General features: G+C 40.6%; 1 protein-coding gene across 1 annotated transcript in view; it reads left to right on the top strand.

Annotated features, from left to right (window-relative positions):
* LOC144680103 (adhesion G protein-coupled receptor B1-like) overlaps window positions 1-23,857 on the top strand; it is a 288,487-nt gene that overhangs the window by 208,204 nt on the left and 56,426 nt on the right. The window contains exons 4-5 of the mRNA XM_078541250.1: window positions 9,400-9,564; window positions 18,803-18,967. Of these exons, the coding sequence (XP_078397376.1) occupies window positions 9,400-9,564; window positions 18,803-18,967 (330 nt within the window). The remainder of the gene's footprint in view (window positions 1-9,399; window positions 9,565-18,802; window positions 18,968-23,857) is intronic.

Below are 23,857 nucleotides of genomic sequence, written 5' to 3'. Positions count from 1 at the left end.
ATAAAGGGAGATGTTGCGAAATGGTGTGTGTATACCTTTAAGGGAACATATCTTAAATTACTGTCAATCATGTCAACAGGATATAATGTAATAACCCCATGAGTTGTAGTCAGTCTGTAAACAGCAGTGAACAATGTCAGACATGTGCCTCACAATTTCCCAATGAATACCATATTTATATAATCATATTTTCAAATAAAGAACCCACATTATTGTTTCACCACTCCTTATGTATGATTGGTGTGTTTAAATTGAAGAGAAGAAGAATGTAACATGGTGGTAGGGTGGCAGCATAGTATTCGAAGATTTAACTGTAAAATATACAAGCTTCAAATATGCATGCAGTAGAAGAAAAGAACTGGTGTGAAAGGGAAACAACTATCAAGACTCACTGTATGTAATATTTATGTAGCTTTGTAAGTATTCCACACATTGTACCTCCATTCTGGGATCACATCTCGTCTTAGCCAGCAAGCATAAGGTCCTGGTAATATTGTTCAAATTTGGGAGAGCTTAAATAGTAAAGGTCTTATCTAACAAGAGCTTTAAGCAGGAACAGAAACAGCAGAGTATGGAGGGTATCACTGTCAGCAGAATTAATAGACAGGAGAGGATCTATGACTGTTGCTTCTGGGAAGTTAAAATACTGCAAACTGAGCTGGGAAGAAAATTCCATCCAGTAACAGCTCATAAAAACCAGAAGAATCCTGCAGGGAAAGCTTTTTTTCCCCCACATTTTAAGTCTGCAGCCATTATCTTGCCTAAATCACTGTTTTGTGGGAAGAGCTAAGAGTTAAACCAGGAAAGAAGAAACAGAGCTCAACAGTGCCACTATTGTAGTCTAGCAATAACCTATGATAAACTAACACCATGGCCACTAAAGGTACTGCAGCTCAGAGCTAAATTACTCTAAACAAGCTGGAGGAAACTTGTATAGCTGCCAAAAGCTCCAGATAGCATTAACAATCCTGCAAAAAGCTAAAAGATGACCACAAAATTTCCAACATTAAATTTGAAAGCAGCAAATCTCCTTTCTGAATTTATTTTGTTCTGTCGACATGTCAAGCTTTGTTTTCTAGACCTCAATATTTCTGAACTTGGTAAACAAGCCATTAAAATTAAAATTGCCATAGGCAATGAAGGCCTTCACAGGCTGAGTACATCACGTCTGTCCAACGACCATCTTAAAAATCCAGATAAGGTATGGCCAACACTCCAAGATCAATTATGAATGAAGCTCAATTTCTGAATATGCTGTCTGAGATTAATGTCCTTTAGACAATGACTGACAGAGACCATTGACCAATTCAGACATAGCTGCAGAGCCAAGGGGCTTGAGTGCAACTTCATGTTGCAGGGCTAGCTGACAGAATAATCGAACTTGTGATAGCATCTACCCCAGTGGAAGCATTCCAAAAGCACCACTTGGACCAACCCAAAGATTACGCCATGGAAGCACTACTGCAAAGTGGACACAAGTACAGGACCACGCTATTGGGTAGACAGAGTTTGCAGGCTATGCATAATTCATCCACCGTTGACACAATAACCAATGCAGGTGGTGCGGCCTCATACATGCACCCAGAAAATACCCAGCATTTAATGATGCATGTTGAGAGTGTCAATGCAGAAAGCAAAGGCCAGAGCAAGTTGTTTGACATCACCAGAAGCCATAGCCAATACCAGATAGATACATACAGCATACTAATTAATGAAGAGCATGTGACAAACAGTGTACGACAAGATCCATAAAATGTTTAGCCAAGCTACAAGGTCAGATGATGAGGATGACCAGCACATTGATGCACACATGGTGAGCTGACATTCAGCACATTGAACATCAAAAAATTCATTGGCACAGTGGTACCAACAGAAACCTTTGTTTATATGCCCACAGATGAAGGGTCAGCATGACCTATCTAAACTGTCTCTAAACTTTAATGCTATCTGGAGCTTTTGACAGCTATACAAGTTTCCTCCGGCTTGTTTAGAGTTAGAAAGAGCAAATTAGACAGAGCAAAACTGGATGCCGGTGTAGGTACAAACATCCTTTCACTTTGCACACTGAAATGTATATACCTACAGAAGTGGCAACTGATGATTTGCCCAACCAACACTAAACGCACCATGCACAATGACCAGGAGATTCCATCCCTGGGATCCATTGGATGTCACTACAGGAGCTCACTTTGGTCACTCCAGGTATTTTATATTGTGGACACCACAGGTCCAGTGATCACAGGCTTATCGGCATGCAAGGACCTGTCCTTGGCATCATACATCATATCGTCAAGATAATGACGAGGACCACAGACAACAAGAAGCACACTGGAAACCCTGTGCTTACACTAAGAGAAGATCACCTAATTATGCAATGTAGATCATCAGCCAACAGGCTTAACAACACTGTTTGAACCAAATACCCATTGCAAACTTGCAAACTTCATATGTGGAACCAATGAAGAATGACTCTTTGGCAGACATGTGCAGACAAATCTCCCCAGTCATCACTCATTGACACTCCCAGGCGTACTTGATGTATTACACAAGAAACAGGGGAGGATGAAAGATGCCTATGACTGGCATGCAGATAATAAATTATGCAACTTGAACATCAGACAGAAAGTTGGAGTACAACACCCCACTGGCAGTAACTAAAATTCAGCAGAAATCATCAGCATATGCCTAGAACCAAGATGGTATCAATTGAAAACACCAAATGTCATGTGTTAAGGACAGGGGAGAGAGAAAAGCTGAAACCCCCAATTCCCTTTCCCTTCTGTCTGTAATCAGTGTAATTTAATTTTGATAAGGCTGGTGTGTGTTCCCAAACCCCGCCATTGGTATAACTAGCAGCAGACTTTCATGGGTTTAAACCAGGAGTATTATTTATTCACACACTCATCCCAGAAAGGTCAATCACTACATCAATCACACAACAACCTCCCAAGAAATATACAATTAAAGATGATACTGCACTTTTACAAATATTAAAACCAAATAGAATAGTTAGAAGTTCATGTACCTTTGAGCTTTTGCCCACTCTGGAATTGAAGTTCAGTTAAATTCAGATTGCTGGTGTCAAACCCAGATTAACTGCAGGGATCCTTCAAAGTAAAGATTTTTCAGCAAGTCATTTGGAGAGGTCCTGATGGCTGTTATAACTGAAGATCCAGTTTCTTACAGCTGAACTCAGAGCTGTTCAAAACAGGTTATATGAGGCTTTTAAAAGACATTAAACCTCACAGCAAGATGCCTTACTTTGTAGCTGTGATGTTACTGAAGGTGTTTCGCAGATTGCCCAGTCTATCCCTCTCAGTTTTAGGACACAAGAGTCTCCAGTACAGGGGGCAAGTTTTGATCACATGACGATTGACCATTGATACATGATAGAAGGCAAATGGTGGTCTCTCATGGTGAAGAAGGAATTTCAGTCACATGGTCAAAAACCATTGATATGCAATAGGAAGCAGATAGTGGTCTTTAGTACTTCATTGTGGATACTCAATCTCGGTAACCCTCCTTCATTACATGGCAGACTTGGAGTGAGAGAGTCTGCGAGTTTAATAGCGCTGTGTTTTTGAGAAAGCTTTGACAATAGCAGGTGTGAAATTCCACATTGTTTAGGCATGTCCACTCGAGGGAGACCCTTGCCCATTATAATCCAATTTGAAACTTTCCAGGAAGCTTGCCAGGCTGTTGAAGTTGCTAAAGTCAGGTGACCTCTTGGCAGCCATTTTACCAATCATCAGGGCCCACTTTAAAAGGAATGCAGTTTAAAAAAAGATTGTGATATCGTCATGCCTACACTGGCATGACACATGACAGTGCAACAAAACAGATGCCAAATCAGAACACACCAAAATCAGAAAAACCAAGTAACCCTATTGCAGCTAGAACACGGTCTAAGATGCAACACAAACAAAGCACTCCTAACCAACATTTTGAAAAAGTACAGCAGCCTCCAGCCATAACTAAAGCTGGCCAGATAAGCAAATTGCTGATACATTTCTGAGACTTGTAAATTTATTGCTCTGTGTGAAAGTACATTCAGATATGATGTTAATTTCTTTTGCTTTCATGTAAATAATTTGATTCTTTAAGTGTAAACCATGAGTTTAGAAAAACAGGGGATGTTGTGATATGATGTGCACATAGCTTTAAGGGAGTGTATCTTAAACTACGGTCAATATTTACGCACCTCGACAGGATAGTATGTAAGAGTCCCCTGACTTGCAGGCAGTCTGTAAGCAGCAGTAGTTGAGACCAAGCATGTACCTCATAGCCCCCAGCAAATATTATCTGTATATAGTCTTACATTCAAATAAAGAACCCACATTATTGTTTCACCAATCCTTGTGTATGGTTGGTGTGTTTACATCGAAGGGAAGAAGAATGGACGATTACCTAGTCTTCCATTGCCTTCTCTCGTCCTGTGGCATTCCCTATGAACACGGAATGCCAGTACTACTGGAGATCAAGAACTGCCTTATTGTATGAGCCCCAATTTATGCAAATACATTTTTTGTAGAATAATTGGATGAAATGATTTAATTGAGAAGCAGCAAAATAATAGGGGATAGCATTTTTGAAGGTTCTATTGATCACCATTAAAGCAATGCTTTTTGGCGTAGTTATGGTGGGATAACTGTCATGTAACTGACTGCTGTGAGTAGCTTTAGGGGTGTATCTCCATGGGATTTCTGACCATGCATTCAGCTTCAGTAGAAAAGCAATGGAAAAATGGCAGAAACACTTCTGGATTTTTGCTGGGGATTTGAGCATTGGTAATGCCGTTGAATGTTGAAGGAAGTTTTTTAAATTCATTCAAAGGGTGTGGGCTTCGCTGGCTAAGCCAGCATTTATTGCCCATCCCTAACTGCCCTTGAGAGGCGGTGGTGAGCTGCCGTCTTGAACTGCTGCAGTCACTGCGGCGTAGGTACATCCACAGTGCTGTTAGGGAGAGAGCTCCATGATTTTGACCCAGCGACAGTGAAGGAACGGCAATATATTTCCAAGTCAGGATGGTGAGTGGCTTGGAGGGGAGCTTCCAAATGGTTTTCCCATGTATCTGCTGCCCTTGTCCTTCTAAATGGTAGTGGTCATGGGTTAGGAAGGTGCAGTCTAAGGAGGCTTGGTGAGTTTCTGCAGTGCATCTTGTAGATGGTGTGCACTGCTGCTACTGTGCGTCGGTGGTCAAGGGAGTGAATGTTCGTGGATGGGGTGCCAATCAAGCAGGCTGCTCTTTCCTGGATGGTATCAAGCTTTTTGAGGGCTGTTAGAGCTGCACTCATCCAGACAAGGGGTGAGTATTCCATCACACCACTGACTTGTGCCTTGTAGATTGTGTCAAGGGGCATTACCATCTCGGGCATCCCAATGATGATGCAATTTTCTCTTGTTGAAGATGGTCATTGCCTGGCACTTGTGTGGTGGGAATGTAACTTGACACTTATCAGCCCAAGCTTGAATGTTGTCCAGGTCTTGCTGCACATAGATACGGATGGCTTCAGTATCTGAGGAGTTGTAAATGGTATTGAATGCTGTGCAATCAATTAGAGATCATCCCTTCTTCTGACCTTATAATGGAGGGAAGGTCATTGATGAAGCAGCTGAAGATAGTTGGGCCTTGTACACTACCCTGAGGGACTCCTGCAGTGATGTCCTGGGTCTGAGATGATTGACCTCCAACAACAACAACCATCTTTCTTTGCGCTAGGTATGACTCCAACCAGTGGAGAGTTTTCTCCCGATTCCCATTGGCTTCAATTTTGCTGGGGCCTTGAAATACCACACTGAGTCAAATCCTGCCTTGATGTCAAGGGCAGTCACTCTCACCTCAAAGGGGACTCACAGCTCTTCTGCCAAAATTGGCAACTTTGGCTCAGTAACTTAAGTAATGGCAGCTTGCCAAGAACATGCTTTCACACTTCTTCCTCATAAATTATTTCTCTGATACCTGTACACAATATCTAAGGAGCAATTTACAGTGCACTCATCCAGGAAACAAACCAACGGTATTGCATAGGGAGCTGACCCAGGCCAAACAGCTCCCAGTTTGGAAATTTTACGTTACAAAGCACTGTTAAAAGGCCATGATGTTTTCCCTTTTAAGACCCTTTAAGAATATATTCCACTTTGAATCGGGGAGTCCTTTTGTTTCTTTAAAGATTTTTCCAACAGACCTAGTCACAACAACAACCTGTTCTAAAGCAAAGAATTGGCTCACAGTCACTGTATTGACAGTTTGAGAATAATTGTGCTGCAGCAAATGCCATTTCTGACATTCGTGGCATTTACGAGAGTGAATCTCACTTGGTTCATAAATGTTACTTCAGCTTCAGAGATTGTGACTCAGCCCTGTAACTTATTATTTTTCTAATAAGTAGAATTATCTGATGCATGAAAGACTGAAATATCCAATGATATATTGCGGTTTCTCAATGATTTCTGTGAAAATACAACCTTGTGATTAACACTTGTTCTGAAAAAAAAAGGCTCCATGAATATCTGTTTAGGAATGAGGTTGATAATTAAAAGAGTAAGAAGAGATCACTGAATACCTTGGGGATAATGATGCTTCCCCAAGCTGTTGGGATAATGAAAATAGGTCATGGAAAGCAGTTGGCCCAGGTAGGTAAAATGCATTGTCTTTGGTGCAATCAGTGTTCTGGTGTTCAGTTTGTTTATATTTGAGGGATGGCAGGAGGAGATTTTGCAATTGCTTTCCTCGGGTGAAGAAATGCTCCGTGTAATGCTTGCGATCAGGTTAATTTGAAAAGAATGGTCTCTATGTGAAAGACTTTTTTTTCTTTTCATGCTCCTATTGATGAGAACAATTAATAGTCAAGCCTGTTTATTGTTCAGAGAAATGAACTTATTTATTACATTTTCTGTTAACTAAATATTTGATTAACTGCCCATTAATGGCTTGAAAATAGCAGGACAAGGGTTCCAATATAGAATAGATATCCTGTTAAAAATAATGATACGCTTCAGTAAAACTGCCTTTCTCTCCTCATGCTTTTTAATTGTCATGTGAAGTCTTTTCTTCCTCTTAAAATAATTTGGTAACGTGGCATCATGGATATAATGACTTTAACTGCAGGAACAACAAGGTGATTGGCTATGTTAATACAATGTATATTTGTACCGTCAACTGTGGCTAACAAAGGAAGTTAAAGATTGTATAAGATTAAAGGAAAAGGCCTATAAAGTTGCCAGAAATAGTAATAAATCTGAGGATTGGAGCATTTTAGAATACAGCAAAGGAGGATCAAGAAACTGATAAAGAAAGGGAGAATAGAAGATGAATGTAGACTAGCAAATAAACAAAAAAAAGGACTGTAAAAACTTCTACAGGTATATAAAATATATACGTTTGGCTAGGGCAATTGTGGTTCTATTATGGACAGTCAGTAGAATTTATAATGGGGAATAGAGAAATGGCAGAGAAGCTAAATGATTTCTTTGTGTCTGTTTTCACTGATGAAGATACAAGGAAGCCCCCAGAGTTGGAGATCCAAGGGACTAGGGAGAATGAGGAATTGAGGAAATTAGTATTAGTAAGAAGGTTGTAATGGAGAAATTAATGGGACTGAAGGTTTATAAGTCCCTGGTATCTGATATTCTATATCCCTGAGTGTTGAAAGAGGTAGCTCTGGAGATAGTGATTGCATTGGTGATCATCTTCCAAAATTCTATAGATTCTGGAACGGTTTGTGCAGGTTGGAAGGTAGCAACTGTCACCCCACTAAGAAGGGAGGAAGAGAGAGAACAGGGAAGTACAGGCCTGTTAGCCTTACATCAGTAGTAGGGAAAATGCTAGAATCTATTCTAAAGAATGTGATAAATGGACAAATAATGGATTTATGAATGGGAAATCACGGGCAGGAGTTTACTGTCAGCGAGCGGAGGTGGGGCCCGCTCGCCGACGTGAAAAATGACACTGGATGATGTCGGGGGGAACTCCCGACGTTATCCCGCCCCATTTAAATTTTCAGGAAGGCGGGGGCGCAGCAAAATCAGCTGCGTGCCCGCCGACCTGTCAATGGCCAATTGAGGCCATTGACAGGATCAATTAAGCAATTAAAGGGCCTGCCCGTCCAACCTTAAGGTTGGCAGGCAGGCCAGGAGCCCCAGCGGCAACTAGAAAAAACATCAAACCTCATCCACCGGCGAGATGAGGTTTCATGTCGGGTTTTAAAAATTTTTAATAAAGTTGTTATGGAAGTTATGAAAATGTCCCAACTCATGTGAGGGGACATGTAAGGGAATTTTTTTTTTCTATTTTCAATATTGTTGAAAGTAGAGCCGATCTCCCTGAGGCAGCACTTAGCCTCAGGGAGATGAATGCACTCTTGCGTGCGCATGCGCGAAAGAGCGCTCTCTCGATTTTAGGGTTTACTTATAAGCAGGATGCTGTAGCCAGTTTTCTGACCTGCGTACTGTTGTTCCAAAGTTCAAGTTTTGACATTTGCAACTTTTTTTCATGTGCCAGTTGGTATTTTGCCATCTTGCGGATTGCCTGAAGGCTTCCTTCTTAGGTTGCCCAGTGCTTAAGATCCAAGTGCTATGTTATCCAAGAGTAGCAGACCCTAAAATACTGATTCCCCTTCATAGTTCAATGGACAATAATTTACAACTGAGTTGAGCTGTCAGGACCAGGATCTAACTAAATGCCTACACATTGAATGGATGACTGACATTCTAGCTGGAGTTTAGTAGAATGGATTGGAGATGTCTAATTTGGAAAGCCTGCCAATGTTGTAATAGCCAGGTAAAGATTAGGACACCATTGATGTTCTGCCACCTCATGTTAGTTACACATCAAGACACCTAAAGACATGAACAGAGCATCAACACTGCATCAATCCATTTTCTCTATTTTGACTATTATATTAAATTCTTGGAAAGTCACCATGGAAATGTGGCTAGAGCTCCAGTTTTAGAACCTGAGGTATAATTTTACAAAGTATGAAAGCACACAGCACAAAAGAATTTTATTTTGTGTAAGCCTTTGATTTATTTATGGAATTCCCCATTGACATGAAAAATTGCCCAAACTTTTTCACATTTACCTTGGGTATAATTATTCTTGCAAACACCTTTACTAGCATGATGCATTTCCCGTTTCTTTATCACTCGCTTATCTGTTTGCAAGAATGCTGCAATTATTTTTTTTTTTCGCTTTCCCTCATTTTGACACATTTCCCTTTAATCCTCATTTGCTTGTCCTTTCCCCTTTGTGCACAGTTATCTTTTTTAAACCATTTTATTGACCTACTTTATGTTATAATCTATTTACTATCATTCACTGTGACTGGCAAATGATAATAAGAAGACTCCACAGCAGCAAAGCCATAACCGAGTAACACTCAAATGAATCTTCTTTTTCAGGCGACCCTGCAGCAGAGGAATGGTCCCCCTGGACTGTCTGTTCTTCGACTTGTGGGCAGGGTACACAGACCCGGATGAGATCCTGTGTATCATCTCCATATGGCACCTCCTGTAGTGGACCCCTGCGAGAAATGAGACTGTGCAACAATTCAGCAGTGTGTCCAGGTTTGCTTGAACTAATGGAAACACTTGTTGTTGCCGTACATTGCCTTCTTATCCCAGCTCTCTTTCCTTCCTTAATTCCAACCTGTGCTTGCAACTTGTCGAGGTATTTGACCTTGACAGTGCTGGGAAATTGCCAGTGACTGCATCAGAATTCCAGAGTCAAGAATGACACTGGTCTGATGCAGCGCTGATGTCCTTTATGATTGTCCTGACGATATGCACCAACTTCAAAGTCAGTACCAAAGACATCAAATGTGACATATCTTTCCCCCGCAGCTTCAGTTCTTCTAGACATTTGTACAAGTGAAGATTTCTTGATTAGTGCTCATTTTTAAAAATGTGTTGAGATGTAGACTTCTGTGGATGCAGGGTTAAAACTTGACAAACTTGCTTTGTTTAGGACTATTAGCAGATGTTAAGGCAGAAGATACCCGCTTTCTGGGTTTAATCTTGGTTCCAGAGTTCAAAGTATAATCCTCTCATGAATTCCCCAGACTTAACTTATTCAGCATAGTCATAATTCCTTATCTGTTGCTTTCACTGCAAAAGTTTCACTTTCCTGAAATGGAAAATCACTTCACATTTGAAAATGACTTCTTTGCTTCTGTATCTGCCTTCCTGGAATGGTAATGGCTTTTGTTTAGTGAATCCAGACAATATGATAGAAATGATCGTAAAAGGTAAACATTTCAGCAAAAAATGTTATAGACTTTGAATAGAAAAAAAAATACTGATTTTCTTTAACCTAAGTAATGCTACAGATTGACCTGCCAAGTAAAAATTGGTTTCTGCCCTGTAAGGGCAAGGAGGGAGATTTGCATAATGACCTGGTTGGGTATGCTGTATTGCCTTTAATGGTTAAAAATCATAAAAATGGCTTACCTATGACACAAACACCACTTATAGAGTTTTCTTTGCCTGGTTTGCTGAAATTGTAGTTTTTGTGGTTTATTTTGTGTAATGCATTGTGAAATATTCTGCAAATTAACATTGAAGTACAGAAAACAATACTTTTATGAGTTACTTTGTGAATGTGGGCCATGGATTTTCACATTACTTGTAGAATTTGGCTTACCCTCCAAAGAGTAGATTTTTACTGTTCAATTTGCTATCAACCGGTTTACATCTCTCCCACTTTCTTTTCATTGAAGTCAGTGAGAGATGTAAAATGAGCTGTCAATTTGCTATCACCTGCTTTGCACTGGAGTCAAAATCTACCCCAAGAGTCAGAACATGTGTGATGGCATATTGTATTGTGAATAAACTATTCACGATTCCCACTGACCCCTCTAGGCACTGTATTTTTCATAAAAATTTGGATAGGTATAGAATGATGTTGTTCTTCATAGTGATTCGTGGCTTTAAAGTGGTTATTATCTACTACCACTACATATTGATATACATACATCAATATTTTTGTTGTAACATGCTTCTCACATAATTTCTTTATCTATGGCAATGGCACATGTTTCGGTTTAGTGCCTCTCTATGATGTTTGGCAGGCATGTCATAATACTCCCAGAAGAGGTTGTTAATTCAGAATCAGTTCCCGTCTTAAAAAAGGATCTGATCATGAGAAATAGGAGCAGGAGTTGACCATTCAGTGCCTCGAGCCTGCTCCGCCATTCAATAAGATCATGACTGACCTGATTGTGGCCTTAACTCCAATTTCTTACCTGTCCTCTGTAACACCTGACTCCCTTGTCGATTAAAAATCTGCCTAACTCAGCCTTGTATATATTCAGTGACCCCCGCTCCACAGCACTCTAGGGAAGAGAAGTTCAAAGATTAACGACCCCCTGGGAGAAGAAAATCCTTTCCATCTTAAATGGGAAGACCCCTTATTTTTAACTGTGACCCCTAGTTCTAGATTCCCTCATGAGAGGAAACACCCTCTCAGCATCTAACCTGTCAAACTCCCTCAGAATCTTATGAGTGGAATTTTATGGCCCCTTCACGACGGGGGCAGAACTGGAAAATGCAACAAACTGTTCAAAGCTCCGTTGACTTCAACGGAACAGCAAGATCCTGCCGGCGGGTGTTGGAGGCATAAAATTCTGCCCTATATGTTTCAATAAGATCACTTCTCATTCTTCTAAACTTTGATGAGCGTGGGCCCAACCTGTTCAACCTTTCCTCATTGTTCCTCAGCTAGATCAATATATGTTGAGTACTAGGGGAAGGAATTTAGTACAGGATAAGGAGTTGGATGGGAGGAAGCTTGTGCTAGGATAATCATGCAGTGGCTCTGGATAACATGGGCTTGATAAGCCAAAAAGCTTTTCCTAGCTCTGAATTACTTATATTTTTATTCAACTAGCTTTCACTCTTCACTCTAACTCCTTCAATTCATGGAGCCAGAAGTAGAGAGCTTGGAGCAAGATGGCGAGGAGAAGGGTTGTATGAATACACCTTAAATGTACGCTCTTTCCTTAGGCTTTCCTTTCTGTGTCTGTCAACAAGGAAATCTTGAATGAGAAATTCTTAATAGCACCTCCAGCTACATGATAGCGTACAAGCACACTGTTAGGGATATACTGAAGAAAGAGCAATGTTTAATCATTCATGCTTCCCATGAATAAGCAGACTTTCCAATCTGCATTCCTGCTGCAAAATATCTTTAAAACAGTTGGAACATGGACAAATTCCCACCGCAAGTTTGTTCCTACAAGTCCTAAACTGAATACGTGTAATGAAGAAGTATGACAGATTAACAAAAAGCTCCCTCCAGACATTGTAGAGCATGAGTGCACATAGGAGTGGAAAGCAGTGGATTATTTAGTCCAAAATGAAGTGTAAATGAGAGAATATTAGCGCTTATTAAAAATGACTTGTTAGAACAGAACCTGTTTGAAAATAACAAATGTATTATTTTGTTACACAAAACACACAGAGAAAATCTTCCTTTCCCTCATTCAGAATTGCTCTTCGACTGCCACACAAGATAGCGATCATGTTTAAAGTGCCCAAACATAAAATGATTGATCTTTTTAATTCATATATTTTTTTACAAATATCAGTGATTCTCACATGCACAGAAGATTTAAATTGCATCTGACCTATGGGCTATAACTTTATTTCCAAATATGAGCTATCATTGGTAGATGTTGAGTGTTGTTAAGGGAAAGGTAGGGTATATTCTGCACTAGCTAGAAGATTCAGGTAAGACCTGTAGGCTGCACGGAGGACTGCTGAGGCATTAGCTAGCTGCGGGGGTGGGGTGGTGTGGCGGGGGTTGGGGAGGGGGTTATCGGTGCTGGTGGCTGGGTCAGGAGAAGCTCTTAATGGAAAGGCATTTGAAAACTGATAATGGACTTGAAATGAATACTCACTCTGGACAGTAAATCCGGATTTATGAAAACATTATTATTATTGACATTTCCTTACATCTGGGTGAGTAAACTGCTAGGTTTACAACATTTTCACACTTCTCAGCTAGCTAGACAGCCCAATAGCTGCTTGAGCAGGATGAATCTGACTATCAATGTGAGTATGCCCTATTACGTTTAATGTTAGCAAATGTGTGAACTTTGAATTTGTGGAAGAAACCAGGTGCAGTCAGAGTACTGATTGTAGGATGAAGCTTGTGAACAAAATTCGGTGAACTCAAATAATTATTTGTAAATCAGGAAAGGAAAAGACGTAGTGACTAAACAAGCTAGAAATTGAACTAAAATATATCTCCTGGTCTTTTAACTAGGAATTATCAGTACTTTGCAGGGAGGCAAATGGTGCTGTGTATTCACTTGAGCATAAATTTAATAGTAAATGACTCCCATTTTAATTTGTAGAGAATGAACTTTCATCTGTGTAGCATGCCTAATATTTAAAACCAAAATCTGCTTGAGTTGTAGGACTTATACTTTTAACATCCACACTAATTTTGTATTCTAATTTGAGGCAGAAATGCAGGAAAAATATGCAGTTATTTTCAATTCCATGTATTTTTCATTTGTTGTCAGTGGGGAAGAGAAAAGCTGCACCAATCTGTTTGCTAGACTAGATACAATAGTAGATTGGCTATGATACTGGATTAATAATCCAGAGGTCTGACTCGTGATCCAGAGAATATGAACTCACATCCTATCAGAGCAGTTTGAAAAGTTAAATTCCGTTTCAATATTCTGGAAATAAAACGTTGGTATCAATAAAAGTGTGTATGAAGTTGTCAGATTGCACAAAAACCTCAATTGTTCATGATTTTTGAGGAAAGAAACCTGCAGGCCTATATGTGACTTGACTTTGGTTGTTTCATAGCTGCTGTTTAAAGCCACCAAGCCAGCTAGTATCAGTGGTTCAAGAATATGGCTGCCACTATTACCTTCTGTGGGCACCCAGGGATGGACAAAAAAAATGCTGCTCTTACCAGCGACACTAAAATCACAAGAATGAATAATAAAACAAAATAAATTCTGTTAAATTTATACTTAATGGGATGCTTAGGGAATTAAAAGGTATATCCTCATCTGATCATATTTTCCAATGTCATGAAACAAAATCATTTTAATCATTACAGGAATGGGGAACTCAGCTATTTGGGGAGAACAGAGAAACTGGGATTGTTCCCAGAGCAGAGAAGGTTAAGGGGAGATTTATTAGAGCTGCTTGAAATTATGAGGGGTTTTGATAGAGTAAATAAGAAGAAACAATTTCCGCTGGTGGGAAAGTCAATAAACAGAGGGCACAGCTTTAAGGTAATTGACAAAAGAACCAGCAAAGAAAAGAGGTGGAAGTTCATTAGGCAACAGTTTGCAATGTTCTGGACTTCACTATCTCAAAGATAAAAACAAAAAGCTACTGTGGATGCTGGAAATCCAAAACAAAAACAGAATTACCTGGAAAAACTCAGCAGGTCTGGCAGCATCGGTGGAGAAGAAAAGAGTTGACGTTTCGAGTCCACATGACCCTTCAACTTAACAGTTCTGTTGAAGGGTCATGTGGACTCAAAACGTCAACTCTTTTCTTCTCCACCGATGCTGCCAGACCTGCTGAGTTTTTCCAGGTAATTCTGTTTTTGTTTTCACTATCTCAAAGGCTGGTGGAAGCAAATTCAATGGTAATTTTTAAAAGGGGATTGAATATATACTTTGCAGGACTTTGGGGAAAAGAGTGGGAGAATGAGGCTAATTGGATAACTCTTTCAAATGGCCTCTAAATGGCTTCCTTCTGTACTATAAGATATAAACAAGTTGTTTGACATAAATAATTTATCAAAGAGCTAAAGGACAGACTCAGAATAAACAAACATCAGAGGAGACTGGTTATCAGAACAAATCTACGTTCTCTAACTTACACTGTCGTGCAAAAGCAATTGAGCTGGGTAGCAGGTCTATTTGTAAGAAAGATTCAACATTACAGTATCTGAATTAAACTGGCATCGAAAGGCTGTGTTTCCTACTTCTCAAGAACTGTTGTTCCCCAATCACATGCTGAAATGAAGAAGATGCTGAACACCAGTTCACCATGCATGGATGTACTTTTGGATGTGATGGTATGAACGCAACTGCAAGCTAAAGGATGAACTCTTTTGGACGAAGATTGATGCTTATGGGAATTGGTACAAACTGAGAGAGCACAATGGGACATTATAGTTCCTTTGTTATTGTGTCTGGAAGAAAGGGGTATTTTGTCCATGGAAAGCAACAAAGCCCACAAAGAATAGCAATGTGTTGATAGCTAGGTATTGTGTTTGTTTGCCTTTGGGATTCAGGATATACTTATGCAAAATCTTCTTTCATGGTAATGTAGAGTCAGAGTAAATTGCGCAAGGGTTGTGGCAGGAGCAGGCTTGGCAGGCTGAATAGCGTTAGACTTTGTGCATACTTACATTATTATTTATGCACCAAAACCCTGTAAAGTGCAGTAATTTATTAAAGAAAGCAGTCTTCTGTGGAATGAAACACAATCAAAGTTAAATACTCAGTCCCTTACGACTTCAGAATCAAAAGAATAATTCTGCCCTGAATGGTAGCTCTGCAGCAGGCATCAGACTTGGGAAGCATGTCTTTGAGTAAGAAAGGTTCATTATCAGCTTAATTTCAACTGCCTGCCAAGAACTACACTTTATATCATAATTTGGTATTAGTCAAGACATTGCAAACTGTGGTTCCCAATTGGCACGCTGTAGGGAAAGAGATACTGAGCTCAGTTTGGCCCGCGTGGGTATGCTCTTTGATTTGATAATGTCTGAGCAGTGATGGTGGCAACAATCCAGTAGTGGTCACACAGCAGCCACTTGGTATGTGAATTGCAGAAGAAACATTGTCCTTTGATAATCCCACAGGAAACTACTGAATTGTTAAGGGACAAACTCAGCAGAAAGAGAGGGCAAATGGAGAGGTGACTGGGCAGCACAGTCAGCTTTTGTTTGAGTTCAGTTAAGTAATGTCATCGTACTTGGTCACCCCGACTTTATTTGTCAAACGAGCCCCTAACTATATTGTGTTCCTCTTATGCAGAACATAAAGTTCTCACTTCGTGTCGTGGAATAAAAATGAAGTAAGAACAAGTGAATTGTTATTTGTGGCAATTGAACAACACAGCCCTTGGCTTTGGCCCAGATGCTTAGCCCAAGCCCGTTGAAATGGGACCCAGATTTAAAAGACTGAAATCATACATTCAAGATCTCCCTTAGCTCCAAGTTTATTTGCTTGGTCTTGGTTTCTTGTACACTACACAGTCTGTTTTACACAAAAAGGGAGCCTAAATAAGCAAAGTTGGGCTGGACATTGAATTCCTCGGATGGGTCTGTGTTGTGTTTAATTGAGTTCTGCAGAATTAAAGAATGAACAGTGAAACAGCTTCTTACTTGTGTTTCTCAAATGCACAGATTGGGACAAAGAAGGTTTATCCACATTTTGAGCTTCATATTTCAGTTTTAAGTGACTAAGGTAAATTTTTCATGCAGGTGCAATTTAGTCGTAGTGTGCAGCTCACCTGTACTGCAAATGTCATTTTCTATAGTCAATTCATTATCATAGAAACACAGGATCACAGAATCTTTACAGCGCAGGAGGCCATTTGTACCATCAAGTCTGCACTGGCTATTGTTTATAACTCTGTGTCCAGCTTAGACCTTTTGCACTTTTTTTATTTGTTCATGGGATGTGGGCATCGCTGGCTAGGCCAGCATTTATTGTATGGAGTTAGCCGAATAGGGGTGACTAGCAAATAATGAAATTCAAGTGAAAATTATGAGGAGGTGAAGGCTTAAAAGGTAAGTGGCATAATTCTCGGGAGACTTTGAAAAAGCTGAAAAGAGATTTTGATCAATTAAAAGTCTTTGTCAAACCTGATGAGAGAGAGGAGAAAGAAGTGCCAGGGGAAAAAAAAAAGTGACAAGAAACCCAATGTTCAGAAATGAAACAGAGCCTGCAGGCATAATTCCCAACATTTGATGCCTTGTTTGATGACCGATCAAGTAGAAATGGTGCTGTATGGGGTGATTGCAGGAAGCGTGGTCTGGTTTGCCACTCCAGGGCATACTTTTTAGATCATTATTGCAGCATGCTAGGAAGAACATGGAGACAGATATGAGGCCTGAGCAGAATATCACTGACTGCCATCTTTTTGATGCAGTTTAACTTCTGATGTCCTTGCAGCAGATGGCAGAACTCTGCCTTTGGCTCCCTGCGGACTTGAAATCTGTGAAGACAGTTCCACAGTGCCAATTAGGTGTACAAATATGGTTGGTAGCATCTTGCTGGGTTCAGACAATCACAGCTATGCTGGCGGATGATTATGCCTTCTTTTATGCAGCACCATTTAAAACATGACACACTGTAATTGGAGTGCTTCCAAAGATCCATCCCGCATTAAGGTTAGCCAGCCTCTGCAGACAGTATTTCTGCAATTGGATCTGTTGTTGCAGCCTACCTTGGGAATTGGAGCCTCCACAAGCACTAATCGTCTGGCCAAAGAGGTACGTGTACTTCTGTCTATGTGTAGGTGGGCGCTGAACACCTCTTGTGCAGCATCAACATTCATGTCTAGCAGCAAATCCCACTGAAATCTGTACACTACTTGGTTCTGTCTGTTACTATATGGCATTTGATGGCACTGAATGACAAATGGTTATGATTATTTGTGTAGTTGCAATTACAATAATTAGTTATTGAATATGACAATGGAGTAAGGTAAATGGTAACTCACTCAGAACAATTTACCATTCTGTTTCCACAATAGGTTAATGCTTTTATTTTCAATATTCTCCATCTTGTCCACAAATTATTAAATATTGATGGGGTACACTTGCATTGTACTTTCTGCCCCCCATTTGTCATTTCCAAAATAATTTAGCCTTAGCTCAATGATAGCAATCTTGCCTCTGTTTCAGAGGTTGTGAATTCATACCCTACTTCAGGACTTAAGTATATAAATTACATTGACAGGTTAGTGCATATTGGGAGTAGTCCACTGTAAAAAGTGTTGTCTTTTGGATGAGGCATAAATCAAATCAAGTGGATGTGAAAGATCCCAAGCTTCATTTGAAGAAGAACAGGTTCTCCCAGTCGCTTGGCCAATATGTATCCCTCAGCCAACATCACCATAAAGATTGTTTGCTCATTGCTGTTTCTGGGGATTTGCTATGCATAAGCTAGTTGCTGAAGTTACAGCAGTTATTGCACTTCCAAAGCACTTTGTTGGCTATAAAGAGTTTTAGTATGTCCGTGCCATATAAATTAAAAGTTCTTTCTTCCTCGTTCTATATGTGAGGCCAGATGATGATTGTTTTTCACCTCTTTGACTATGGAGTGGGGTTGGGGGTGGGGGCGGGCAGTCTAGGCACCTTCCAGATTGCCAGATGGTAATCAGGAGTTGGAACTCTGGCTAATGTTCCCTCTATATGAGCGAGAAACAGTAAGGCCAGTTTTAGTGTCCATAACTCCACCCTGTCAACTAAGTTAACACTGACCACGGATCAAATCTATAACCTTTATGTTCTGTATGTCTTAGTTGCACATGGTAGCTCACTTGCACAGAGTCATAGGGAAATCTATTTATGTTATTTCAGAGGTTATTATTTAACCAGTGCGGGAAGCAAGCGCTGTCTCTTTAGAATGCATTCATTCTTCAGGATATTGGAGTGATTATTGAAGCAGAGTTGCTATACAGCTTATGTCACATCAAATTTCCAGGCCCATCTGATTTACACTGATAACCTGTCCTCTGTGTCCCCAATTTTCACAGATAGGCCTAACCATAACATGAGATCAAGACCTTGTTGTTCTGTTTTCAGTCCACGGTGTCTGGGAAGAATGGTCGCCATGGAGCTTGTGCTCCTCCACATGTGGAAGGGGTCACCGAGATCGTACCCGCTCCTGCATACAACCTCAATTTGGAGGAAACCCCTGTGAGGGACCTGAGAAGCAAACCAAGTTCTGCAACATTGCACTTTGTCCTGGTATGGTCTTTTCTTTGTTACATTTTCATCTAATTTTGAGACTTAATTCGAGGACAATCTTAGCCTAACCCACCAGTTGTGAAACTGGTGAGAGTGGATGCAATATTTGTTTGTCACCCACCTGATTTTAGTCTCCATTGGACCCATTGTAGAGCAACATTTGGCCTGGTGTAAGTCTGGCGTTCCATTTGATCCTGTGGGCTTTGAGCCCAGTGAGTTAGGTTAAAATTACCTCCTTACACTTTGAATATTGTTATTTATGATGGGGGAACCAGAACGCAAAATAACAAAATTTACCAAATGACCTCCAAATGAAGAAATTACCAACAAGGTTTCACTTTTTCTATCTTTTACTTCAACATGAATTGGAACCAACACAAATTAAATATGAATTAACAGACAAATGATACTTCAAATAAAAAGGTATACAACAAAGATATCTATTTGGCCACAAGTACCCGTATTGTGCCCTGCAGACATGTGCTACTTCATGCAGTTCCAAAGTTCTTTAACTCGGCCTCTGGTACACAGGATCTCTCACTTTCCCACTCAATTGATTCAATAAACATTGTAGAACCTTTGGATCTCATCTGGCTTAGGCACCAGCATGACGGGGGAACTCCAACTACTTTGGCTGCGTTCAAACATATTGTTATCTAACATAAATTGAACCTACCCCCTGACCTTGACATCTTTGCTAGAATTGCTCCTGAGGGATTTTGCTTAATTGGTTCAGCTTGCCTGACATCAACCTCATAGATAGCCAGAGATGTACGACCTGGAGCAGGGGGCTAAGACCTCACTCTACATATATATATAATATGTATATATAAAAATATATATATATATATATATAAGCTTTAAACTGACTAAAGTCATGACTGGCTTTGACTCACACAAAAGGAATTTTTGGCCTTCAGAACAGCAGCAACATCATTATCTCTGAAGAGGTGCTAATGCCCTTGTGACTACAGAGATCAAATCCCCAAGACTTGTACAAAGACCTTTACATTTCTAAGGCCAGGCCCTTGGCCAATGGAGATGAGCCGTCTGCGAGGACAAAAGGACCCGGAAACCTCCATTGAACTTATTAATGGTTGAAACATTAGCCATTTCATTAACCATCTCCTATTATATCATAAGATGTAGGAGCAGAAGTAGGCCATTCGGCCCATCGAGCCTGGTCCGACATTCAATGAGATCATGGCTGATCTGATAACTCCTCATTCCTCCGTTTTCCCTACAACCCTTGATTCCCTTACTGATTAAAAATCTACCTATCTCTGCCTTGAATATACTTAACGACCCAGCCTCTACAGCCCTCTGCGGTAAAGAATTCCACAGGTTAACTACCCTCTGAGAGAAGAAATTCCTCCTTATCTCTGTTTCAAATGGGCAGCCTCATACTCTGAGCTTATGGGCAGAATTTTGCCCTTGGTGGGCGTGCGGACCCCACCGGCTCTGCGGCGGGTGGACAGCCAACCACCGCCGCCAAAACGGGGCCCACCGCCATTTTGAGTGGGCGGACCAATTAAGGCCCGCCCAGCGGCCTGCCCAACAGGAATCCCCAGCTGTCAAAGTGCTGTCTCAGGTAGATTAGTGACACTGTCAAAAATGTAAAAAATAGAGAAAGAAATATATTATTAACATGTCCCCTTCATGTGACAATGTCACACGAGATGGGACATGTTAATAAATATCACATGACATTTATTAAAGTTTTTAAAAAGGAACATGAAACCTCATCCTGCCAGTGGATGAGCTGGGGCTCTTGGCCTGCCCGCCAGCCTTAAGGTTGGACAGGCCGGGCCTTTAATTACTTTAATTAGCCTGTCAATGGCCTCAATTGGCCATTGACAGGTCGGCGGGTGGACAGCTGATTTCACTGTCCGCCCGCCTTTCTGAAAATTTAAAGGGACCGGGATGACGTCGGGGGTTCCTCCCAATGTCATCCCACGTCATTTTTCCGTCGGCGAGTGGGCCCTGTCCCCAAATCGCCAACGGGAAAATTCTGGCCTATGCCTCTGGTCCTAGACTCTCCCACAAGGGACAACAACCTCTCAGCAACTACCCTGTCAAGCCCCCTAAGAATCTTATATGTTTCAAAAAAGGCGCCTCTCATTCTTCTAAACCCCAATGAGTACAGGCCCAACCTACTCAAACTCTCCTCATAAGAAAATTCCTTCATACCCAGAATCAACCTAGTGAACCTTCTCTGGACTGCCTCCAATGCCAGTATATCTTTCCTTAGATAAGAGGACCAAAACTGCTCACAGTATTCTAGGTGTGGTCTAACTTAGTACCTTTTATAGTTTTAGCAAGACCTCCCTATTTTTATCCTCCATCTCCTTTGAAATAAAGGCCGACATTCTATTTGCCTTCCCTATTACCTGATGAACTTGTATGCTAGTTTTTTGTGATTCATGTATGAGGGCCCCCAAATCCCTCTGTTCTGCAGCTTTCTGCAGTCTTTCTCCATTTAAATAATATTCAGCCCCTCCATTCTTCCTGCCAAAGTGCATAACCTCACATTTTCCCACATTATATTCTATCAGCCACTTTTTTGCCCACTCAATTAACCTGTCTATATCCCTCTGTAGACTCCTTGTGTCATCCTCACCACTTGCCTTCCCACCTATTTTTATGTTTTCCTCAAATTTGGCAAAGTAGGTCCTGTGTTTTTATCAGAAATATACACCCTTTGTCCAAACCAAAGTGGAGAAGTGGGAGTCATGTCTCATAATCACCCCTCCCTCACCTCCCCTTCTCACCCCAAGCAGCTAGAATCTTGTAATATTACCTTTTGGAGATGACAAAAGGCAGATTGCCATTTTCCACCCAGCGAGCAGCAGCAGAAAGCGGACCCTGTCTGGGTTTATGAATCCCTGGCTCCCCCCCTACACTGTTTCTGCTGGAACTTCTGAACTTCAGCATGTTCTTCCCAATGGGGAAGTCATCTCTACCGGAAAAGTGGGTTATCCAGCATCCGTCTTTAACCTGTTGACTCTGTGAAAGAATACACCATTGGATTTTGATTCTGGACTCTGGATTCACGTAAAACAATAATTCTTATTTTCTCAGTGGTCTTTGCCCCATACCTCTTCTTGCCCCTTATCCCTCTTTTATTGTATGAATGTACCGGGGGCTATGTAGCATCATCCCCTCCCACATTTTGAGTGGGAGTGAAATAAGCTAACCCTTTTAGTTCACCCTGCCTTGAGTTCGCTGTGGGGTTATTAATAGGATTTGGATCACACCAAAACTAAGGGAATGGGAAATACACCACCACTTACAAAGGGGGGAAATCAAAAATCCAAAATGCTTTTCTGTTTATGGATGGGTAGTGAGAGGAGAAATCAGGGCTGTTTAAATTACACCCCCTCCTGCCCATAACAAAATGAACGTCGGACTTTGGAGTAGGAGCAGGCCATTCAGCCCTTCGAGTCTGCTGTACCGTTCAATAAGTTGATGGCTAATCTGGTTGCGGTCCCAACTGCACTTTCCTGTCTGCCTCCCACAACTCTCGAGTCCCTTGTCTATCAAAATACTTCATATCTGCATTAAATAAATTCAATGGCACAGTCTCCATTGCTTTCTGAGGAAGAGAATTCCACATGCTAACGACCCCCTGAGAGAAAAAAAAATTCTCCTCATCTCCGTCCTATAAGGGAGACCTCTTATTCTTAAACTGTGTCGCCTAGTTCTAGTCTCCCCCACAGAAGGAAATATCCTCCCAGTACCCAGCCTATAATGGACCCACATTTTTCCTTGCTTATCTTTTCCTTTTCACATACTTTAACAAGATTTTACAGTCCATCTTTATTTTTCTCACTAGCTTGCATTCATATTCTCTTTTCCCTTTCCTTATCAGTTTCTTGGTCCTCCTTTGCTTGATTCTAAATTGCTTCCAATCCTCACACTTATCACTTTTTCTGGAAATCTTATAAGTCGCTTCATTTGATCTAATGCAATCTTTAACTTCTTTTGTTGATACACATTTTCCTGTTGGGTTTTTCTGTCCTAGAGGTAGGTATTTTTGTTGTAGACCATGTAATCCTCCATTAATAATAATACCCATAGCCTGTCTGCCATCACTTTTTAGTGTATTTTCACAATCCACCACGGGCAACTTGTCCCTCATACCTCATTGTTTCCTTTGTTCAGATTTAAGACTTTAGTTCAGAATGAATTATACCACTTTCAAACTTACTGTAAAATTCTATCATATTATTGTCACCATTTTCCTAAAGGCTCCTTTACTGCAATCTTATTAATTAGCCCTTTCTCATTACATAATACTAAATCTAAAATAGCCGACCTCTAGTTGGTTCTTCAATGTACTGCTCCAGAAATCCATCTCATACACACTCCAAGAACTCATCCTCCACAGCATTAGTGCTAATTAGGTTTACCCAGACTATATGTAAATTGAAGTCACCCATTATGACTGTATCACCCACGTTACATGCATCTCTAATTTCCTGGTTTATACCGTGCCCAACATTACCACTACTATTTGGTGGACTATAAACAACTCCCACCAATGTTTGTTACCCTTTGCTGTCTTTTAGCTCCACTCAAACTGACTCTACATCTCGATCCTCCAATCTAAGATCCTATCTCAGTAATGTACTGATCTCGTTCCTTATTAATGGCACTACATCACCTCCTTTTCCTTTTCGACTATCCTTCCTAAATGACGAATATTTTGAACATTCAGTTCCCAGTCTCGGTCACCCTGTAACCATGTCTCTGTAATGGCAAATAAATCATACCCATTTACATCTATTTGTACCTTCAAATCATCCACCTTATTGTGAATGCTGCATGTATTCAGATAGGGTGCCCTTAACTTTGCCTTTTTAACATTCTTCTGCATCCTGATCCTAT

Source organism: Cetorhinus maximus, chromosome 4 (genome assembly GCF_964194155.1).
Source record: "Cetorhinus maximus chromosome 4, sCetMax3.hap1.1, whole genome shotgun sequence".
Lineage (NCBI taxonomy): Eukaryota > Metazoa > Chordata > Chondrichthyes > Lamniformes > Cetorhinidae > Cetorhinus > Cetorhinus maximus.
Note: the sequence above shows the minus strand (reverse complement) of the source record. Positions and strands in the feature narration are given on the sequence as shown.